General features: G+C 54.3%; 1 protein-coding gene across 2 annotated transcripts; it reads left to right on the forward strand.

The window, feature by feature from the left end:
- The first annotated feature begins 2,549 nt into the window (after positions 1-2,549).
- On the forward strand, positions 2,550-8,484 carry LRATD1 (LRAT domain containing 1). Of its 2 annotated transcripts, none has more exons than XM_079791754.1 (2): positions 2,550-2,850; positions 3,734-8,484. In XM_079791754.1, the coding sequence occupies exon 2, from the start codon at positions 3,769-3,771 to the stop codon at positions 4,645-4,647; it is 879 nt and encodes a 292-aa protein (XP_079647880.1). In that variant the 5' UTR covers positions 2,550-2,850; positions 3,734-3,768; the 3' UTR covers positions 4,648-8,484. The 2 variants fall into 2 exon arrangements, with proteins under 2 accessions (XP_079647880.1, XP_079647879.1); XM_079791753.1 differs by having other exon boundaries at positions 2,550-2,784; positions 3,734-8,483.
- The last annotated feature ends 226 nt before the right edge of the window (positions 8,485-8,710 follow it).

The raw sequence follows: 8,710 nt of genomic DNA on the forward strand, positions 1-8,710 counted from the left end.
TTTATTTCTCCCTCACATCACAGTCCAATGCAGATTGTTGAAGAGGGGACAACTTCTGCTCTGCACAGTCATTCGGGGACCTGTGTCTCCTTCCATCCAGGGGCTCCTGGTCTTTTAGAGTCTGGGAGCTCTACCATGCATGCCCACACACGGCCGAGTGGGAAAGGAGAGTGCATGAAGATTCATCACATGGAGTGTCCACTGAAAACCGTGTTCATGGTTTCAGGGGCCCAGCCTGGCACCCACTTACCAAACTTCCACCCACATTCCATTGGCCAGACTCAGTCACCTGCTCACCCCAATCCAAAATGTTAAAATAGAATTATAACCAGCTGGCTTCCAGAGTTTGCTTTTGATGAATCTATTCTGCTTTTGTTGATACTGTGTTTTTGTTTTGTTTTGTTTTTCCAGTGCAAAAGCAGGCAGGAGGGGGTGAGAAATAACAGACGATAGAAACAATTAGCAAACACTATGTTGTGATGAAAAGAAAAGTTAGGCTTATCACCAACCTTCAGCTGATCGGCCTATTTCTTCCTTCTTTGTCCTGACTGCCAAAAGGCTACAAAGCGCAGGTGCATTTTCCTTAGTTTACTTTTAGCTCCTCTTCCCAGTGTCTCAGAGTCAAGGTGCTCCCTGCCTTATACTTCAAAGCGGGGCGGGATGTCAGGGCACTTACTCTCCCTGGTGATTGCTCAGGCAGGAAGCCTTTTATCCGGGCCGGCGGGGGAGGGATGGGAAGGAGATGCCGAAAGTTGCATGTGGATGTTTGGACCTCTTGGCGCTGTGTTTGGAAGCCCTGGAAATAGTGTGTGCTGATTATCCCTAAGAATGCTGAGAACAGCCTGTTCTGTCGCCAGGAGCGGAGTGAGATAGCACAGGTAGGACAGAACACAGCCTTCCAAGCAGATGCATTGTAAATGTTTGTGTACAGATTGCATCTGAATGTGGACAGAGGGGTTTTTAAAGGGATTCCACAATAAACTCTGAGCTGGTTTCAATGAGTTCCTCTCGGACATCAGCAATGAGCTCTCAGATCCTCCGTCCCGAGACCCCGGAAGTCCAGGTCATAGCCAGATACGTAATGGACCTCTTGATCTTTGAAGCCATCTGTTCAATTCTCTTGACTTGAGGGCCAAAATAAGCTGTTTATTATTTACATCAAATATAGAGATAGAGATAAATTTTTTTTAAAGATCATCACCACTTGTGTTCAGTTCCAAGGATGGCAACTTACATTCTCAAAAGTGAGTCCCCTCCGGAGGCGTGAAGATTCAATCCTTTGCTTAACCCTCTGAGCACGGTGCCTAGCCACCTTCCCATGGTCAGTCCACGTGGGCTATTCCCATTTTCATTCTTGCTGGTGGAGCCTGTTGTCCCTGCAGGGTGAAAGGGGCCCAGGATGCCAAGTTGTGTAGAGCACAAGCCGATCCAGAAGGCGTTCACTTTGTGAAGAGGAAGAAAGTCAACACGGGTTTGCGCCCCCACAGGCTGAGAGACCCAGAGCGGGCACCGGCCTCCGAGGGGCACAGAGGAAGCCCTGCTCTCTCTGGGGAAAGAGGGTGCATTCACAGCAAAGCCGCTGCAGCCGGTCGGTCGTCTTGAAAGGGCAACCAGACGCCTAAGAACTCTTTAAGGCTGAACTTGACAAGCTTTTATAAACTGTCCATCTAGAATTTCACCTGTATGAAAGTTACCTTTCGGCATCCAGTATCCACCCAGAGCACATTCATTCATGAACTCTCCATCCAGAAATGCAATCATTAATGACCGCTGGACACGGTCCTCGCACAAAAGCTAACGAAACTTCTTTAGCAAAGATGGTGCTGGGCTGAAGAAACACTATGACGTCCTACTCCCGGCATTGGGGATGCACCCTTTTCAGACAGGAGAGGGGCTGGCCAGGGCTCGGACATCTCAGTTGCATTTCACACAGAGCTCCTTTTAACCCAGCGCCATGCCTGGGGAGGAGCCTACCCTCAGAGGGGCGATTTCAAAGGCGAATGCACCTGCCAGGGACAGGTGTGGGGAACCAGGACCAGCCCGGGGCCTTCAGGAACCCAGGCTCCCGGTGCATCCCCAATGCCTGGAGTAGGACGTGGTTCCCGGCCACTGGCTGCCCTCAGTGCCTGGAGTGCACCGGGGTACCTTCCCCACCCCCAGACTCAGCTTCCTTGCAGGATCCCTCACTCCCTGCACACACACCGCGGGCGCACCGTGCTCTCGGTCACAGTGGGTTGCTGGAGCTGGGGGCGCGGGGGCCTGCGCGCAGAGGCACCCGCTGAAGCGCCGCGTCCCTCGCGCGCTCCCGCAGCGCCCCCACCCGCCAGCCCCCCGCTCCCCGAGTGGCGCGCGCCCGGGTGCGCGGGGGCGGGGGGGGGAAACGGGGCGGGGAGGGGCGGAGCGCGCGCTGGAGACCCGCCCCCCGCTCCCCGCCCCCTCCCGCGGAGATTGGCAGACCTTGGGCACCTGCCCCAACCAATGAGCGCGTCCCGGGGCGGGCCCTGGAAGCCCGGGCTCCGGCTACTTAGAGCCGCCGCCTCCGCGGTGGGAAAGCAGAATCCGGGCGGGACCGTGCCGGTGGAGCGGGCGCCCCAGCCCGGCGGACCCGCAGGCGGAGGGGCTCCGAGCCGGGCGCCCCACAGCGCCGTTCCGCGCGGGGCAGAGCGGAGCCGCCGCAGCCCCCCGCGCCGCCCAGGACCCACTTGGCACCACTGCCTCCGCAGTACCCATGGGGACCAGGAGACTTTAAAGGAGTTTGGGGTTCCGGGAGCAGGGAAATCACGGGTACGGAAAGGCGGCTTTCTTTGCCTTGGAGACGTTTTCTCTTCGATGGTTTGGACCCTGTGCCCGGTAGGAGGGAGAGGGATTGGGGGGCTGAAAGGGGGCTCCCCACACAATCCACACGCACACGCGTACACCGCACTGGCTTCCCCCTGCCTTCCCTTACCTCTTTGTTCGCTTATTTTAGACAGAGCAGCCTCGCCCTGGCGCAGCCGGATCGACTGTGCTGGGGAGCAGGCAGAGAGGTCGGGGGCGGAGTGCACCGTGGCCAGATGTGCCCCGTGCACGGGTGTAGGTGCATCGGTAGGCGTGCGTGCAAGCGTGGGCCTGGGACTGGGTAAGCGTGCGGGGGTCTGAGTGTGCCATCGCGGAGGTTTGCCTTTGTGTGCAAATGTGGCAACATCGCACCGGGGCGCCAGCCTGTGTCTAGGCTCCAAGTGGGCGAAAGGGGGCTGGTGTCAAGGAAGCGCCCGGGAATGTGTCCCATTGTCATTGTGCGAGGCGCTGGCGGGGAAGGCATGCGACCTGGTGCCAAACTGAGAGGTGGGCTGGAGAGGGTGGGGATCGGAACGTGAGCGCAGCTCTAGGGCCTTGGGCGCCCCTTCTCCCTGCCCATGGACCCCTCCACCCTTTCCTGGGAGTCGGTCGCCCACGCTGCCGCCACCCACGCCGTCCTCCCCACGGGGACCCCGCACACCCTCCAGCCCGCCTGCCTTTCTCTCGTGAGAGTTGGACCCAGTTTCCGGAAGGAGTCCCAGGCTGTCTGGTGGCGTCTCCTCGGCCGGTGACTTCGGTGCCAGGCCTGCCCCCCTGGGGAGACACCAGAGATTCGCAGGGACTCGAGTGAGGTCTCCTTGGGTGGGCGGGCAAGTCCCAGGGGGCACTACGCGTCCCGCCGGGGAGGGGGCAGCCTGCCTCTGATCGCCTCTCTGCCTCTCCTCTGGATTCGCAGATCCCCGCTCCTGGCCCTTGCCTCGTGCGTCATTGATGGGCAACCAACTGGACCGCATCACCCACCTCAACTACAGCGAACTGCCCACGGGGGACCCATCTGGGATCGAGAAGGACGAGCTACGGGTCGGGGTCGCCTACTTCTTCTCCGATGAGGAGGAGGACCTGGACGAGCGCGGCCAGCCGGACAAGTTTGGAGTGAAAGCCCCCCCGGGGTGCACGCCCTGCCCGGAGAGCCCCAGCCGCCACCCCCACCACCTGCTGCACCAGCTGGTCCTGAACGAAACTCAGTTCTCCGCCTTCCGGGGCCAGGAATGCATCTTCTCCAAAGTGAGCGGCGGCCCGCAGGGCGCCGACCTGAGCGTGTGCGCGGTGAGCGCGCTGCCTGCGCTCTGCGAGCCGGGCGACCTGCTGGAGCTGCTGTGGCTGCAGCCGGCCCCCGAGCCGCCCGCGCCCGCCCCGCACTGGGCCGTGTACGTGGGCGGCGGGCAGGTCATCCACCTGCACCGGGGCGAGATCCGCCAGGACAGCCTGTACGAGGCGGGCGCGGCCAACGTGGGCCGCGTGGTGACTAGCTGGTACCGCTACCGCCCGCTGGTGGCCGAGCTGGTGGTGCAGAACGCCTGCGGCCACCTGGGCCTCAAGAGCGAGGAGATCTGCTGGACGAACTCGGAGAGCTTCGCCGCCTGGTGCCGCTTCGGCAAGCGGGAGTTCAAGGCCGGGGGCGAGGTGCCGGCGGGCGCGCCGCCGCCGCAGCAGCAGTACCACCTCAAGGTGCACCTGGGCGACGACAAGGTGCACACGGCCCGCTTCCACAGCCTGGAGGACCTCATCCGCGAGAAGCGCCGCATCGATGCCAGCGGCCGCCTGCGGGTGCTCCAGGAGCTCGCCGACCTGGTGGACGACAAAGAGTAGCCCGGGGCGCCGCCTGCGCGCCCCCCCCCCCCCCCCCCCCCGTCCCCCCAGCGCCAGCTTCCTCCCCCGCGCCAGGGCTCCCCGGCCGCGGATTCGGCACCTCCGTCCTCCCGTGCATCTGCCGCCGCCGCCGGGGGGCCGGGGCCCACGCTGACCCCGCGCACCCCGCTAGCCAGTGGCGTGGAGTCGCAGGAACCGGCCCGGGACTGGGGCTGCGAGGACAGCTGCGCGCGCGGCTGGGCCCCCCGGCGGCGGTCATCCCGCTGGGAAACCCAGTGCGTGTTTCCCCCTCGGGTTAGAAGGGCGAGAGGAGGGAGCATGGGCTGAGGGGAGCAGGGACTCGGCTGCCCCCACGAGTCACTGCTCAGAAACGATCTCCCCGCCTCCTAGAGAGGCGCCATCCCCGCCCCCCAACGCCCGGAAAGACCTGTCGGAGGCCAGGATGGGTCTTTTCAGGGCGCAGTTCGCTCCGGTATGGATGTGTCCCCAGATTGCAGGATTTCCAAGAAATCGAGCCTGTCCCTTAAGCACTTGTGAATCATTCCACCACGAGAGAGCACCTCGGGGGGGACTCCGGGTCACCCCGAGGCCGCCCGGGACTGGGCCAGCGCTCCAGCCCCCAGGCCTGCTGGTTTGGTATTCCAGGCTGCGGGCTAAGCTAGACAGTGTTTGTTTCCCGTGGTTTCCACCGAGGGAAGCGAACGCCACCTCCCGCCCTCCCCGCATTCCCTGCGAGGCCTCCAGCCTGACAGCAGGGGAGCCTTCCCGGTCCCCCTCCCCGGAGGGAAGAGGCGCAGCTAATTTGGGGGGGGAGCGCAGGCCCCGCCCCAGGCAAGGAGTAGGGCGCTTGTTGCTCTTCACCCTGGATTGCTCCCTCCTTGGGCTGCGTTTCAAAAATCATCCTGTTTTTAAAGGGGTTGGGGGAGAGGGAGAGAGAACGACGTGGCAACGTTCCAGAAACCAGCATTATGACAATGCCATAGCCAGTCTGTTTTATTTCGTTTTGGCTTTTCCTAACCCTAGAAATCTTAGAAGGTGGGGAAGTGCAAATAAAGTTTTAAAAATGAGGGGGCAGTGCTCCAAAGATGTCAACCAAGCATATCGTGTTGATGTTTTTATTGACCATTTTAGCAACATGCTAATAAAATTTCAAATTGAAATTTTTATTTTCATGGCTTTACTCCATGATAGTTTAAATACTGGGGGCCATTAGAGTGGGCTTAGCTACGAGCTTAGCTAGCCATTGCCTTTTCGCTCTTATTTTTCTCAAATCCTTGGAGAATTCTGTTTTTGAACATTGTTTCTTTAAGCAGCAGCCCTTAGTCATGGTGGAGTTGCTAATTCATGTGAATGTTGTACTGAATTTCTGCCAGCCAAGTGGTTTCCTGCTCCTGTGGTGGACCTTGCTAGCAGGTTCCATGATGTTCCTTTTCTAGGTGGTGTAAACCATTGCCATTCCACGTTCCCATTTCTGTTTTTCTTCCTCTCTCCCTTAATCTCCTTTTAAAAAATGAATCTAGAGTTAGTGGCTTTTCCCCTTCTCTGTGGTCAGTCCCACAAGTCATTCCTGAAACACCAGGAAGGACTTGTAGGATCTGTACAAACGTGTGTTTTTCAAAAAATTAAGGCTGTTTGAAACCCCTTCCTTGGGCAACAACTTCCCAACTTCTCTCCCTGCTCTGCGGCCCAGCCGGATGGACTATTACTTACTAATTCAGTGTGTGTCAGACATCCACAGCATCTGCGTCCCTGTCCGGGGAATTTGTCAAATAATGGTGTTTAGCTAATCATCGCAAGCAATTGCCTATTGACAGCTGTGATTTAGTTGGACAGCAAATATTATGGCCAAAGCCAGTTTCTTGGCATTTCAAAACTAATGCAATAAACACTAGTCGAGGTTAGCTGAGACTGGAACTGCCTCTTCCGTGGTCAATGATTCATTTCTGTTTTGTGTTTTGGCTTTCATCCTGGAGTCATTCCCTGATCTTGAATCAAAAGGTCAGGTCAATGGACTATGAACTAGAGTATTTTTCTTACGGCTATCGAGTGATTTATTTTTTAAGAAAATGTTTTAAATGCATATGCTTTCCTTTCAGCACATACAATGGCAAAACTTTTGTACTAACGCACTCACCTTTGCATGTACGGAGAACTGAGAGTCCTCGAGTCCCCTCACTTACGCCTCTTTCAGATAACAGATGGCAGATCACCGACCGCGATCCGTTATTGTGTCTGCGCACGCCACATTCTTTATGTGCCCTCCTACTGTAACTTGGCTCTCTGCTGTATTAAACATCATCCTAAGCAATTGCTCCAACAGGACTCCTTCTTGACATTTTGTCCTCCAGCTGTCACTCAGAGGGTGGGACTTCAGATTTACTTCCTCTGATGGCACATAATCTGATTTGTCTCTTTTTAAAATATTTTTATTGATTTCAGAGAGGAAAGGAGATGGAGAGATAGAAACATCCATGATGAGAGAGAATCATTTTGATCGGCTGCCTCCTGCATGCCCCTACTGGGGATTGAACCTGCAACCCGGGCATGTGCCCTTGACTGGAATTGAACCTTGGACGCTTCAGTAGGCAGGCTGATGCTCTATCCACTGAGCCAAACCATCTAGGGCTGATTTGTCTCTTACGAAGAGGGTCCCTCAACAGAGGAATGGTTTATCAGCTCTATACTTGCCGAAACTAGACTGGCAAAAAAAAAAGAAGAAAGAAAAAGTAAAAAGGGGTTTGGCAGCCAACGTAGCTTTCAGGACTTCATTGCCTGTTAAGAATTGAGTTGATGACACTTCTACAAGTTCACAACAGTAACACACTGGTTGCACAGGGAACTTGAAAAGTTTGTGAGGTTTCTCAGAGTCCTCTTGAAATAATCATTGATTATCTGTGGGCCAGTGTTAATAACAGCCAGTGTCAGAATAATTCTAATCACAGTGCACCGTGGATAAGATGTTATCAGAATATCATCCAATAGCTTTATCCTGAAAAACCTGTATATTTTGAGGGTATTAATGATGGAAGTGAAACCAAGAAGCTAGACCAATGATGGGCAACCTTTTGAGCTTGGTGTATCAAACTTCGCCAAAAAACTAAGCATAACTCGGGTAGTGTGTCACTTTGAGGAAAAAACATTATTTCACGATATTTATAGTTTAAATAACATAAATGTATAATTGTTATATATAATTGTATTTAATAAACCAAAAACTAAATATTTAGTGCTGACACGCGTGTCAGAGGTTCGCCATCACTGAGCTAGACGTTCCCTCTGAAGGTGGCAGGGGTACACTTAGCTTTCATTAGGAGAGAATATAATGCCTCTGGGTTGTATCAGGTTAGAGGAATGGAGCCTGAAGCCCCCTCACATTGAGTAGAAGCCAGGCATTCAGTTTGGGTTTTAGTTCTCACCAAGCGACAGAACTTCCTGGGAGCGTGGTGACGCGCTGAGTGAGGCTGAGCTGGTCCTGCCCCCTCTCCAGTAAAGACGAAAACTATCCTTATACCTCCACCCTTTCTCCACTTTCAGAGCATGCTTCTGAAAAAGTAAGTTACTAAATAAATATTTTTCTCCAAGAACTGCATTGCTACACATTTTGTTATTAAAAAAAAAAAATGCTGGGGGGAAGGAGGGCGGCTGAGCATACTTTAAATGAACCAGCCCTGAAATGCTGTTATTCCCAAAGTGTATTTCTTTGTTTTTTTAAAAAAGAAATCCTATAGAAGTTACATGTATTGCATTTATTTTTCAAAGAAATTAAAATTATATCAATGAGCCAAATAGATATATATATATAAAGTTCCTCAATATTTGAAATTGAAGTACCTGTCATGACTGTTTCGTTACAAGAAAGAGTGATATAGATTCCCTTATGGTTAGAAAGCACGTGTGCCAGATCAAACACAGAAGCAGGCGTAAGTTCAAAGATATTAGTCGATGGGATTTGATTTTTTAAAATGTTGATGTTTATCGTTCTCTTTATGTTGTTTCCAAAATGAACACTTTTGTTTGAAGAATGATTTTTTCCAGAAAAGCATGCTATTGGGTTTTACAAACT

This window comes from Cnephaeus nilssonii (assembly GCF_951640355.1).
Source record: "Cnephaeus nilssonii genome assembly, chromosome: 15".
Taxonomy (NCBI): Eukaryota; Metazoa; Chordata; class Mammalia; order Chiroptera; family Vespertilionidae; genus Cnephaeus; species Cnephaeus nilssonii.

What these genes read in the sequence shown, in the direction of transcription:
- LRATD1 (XM_079791754.1), top strand. Translation starts at nt 3,769, where the DNA reads ATGGGCAACCAACTGGACCGCATCACCCACCTCAACTACAGCGAACTG.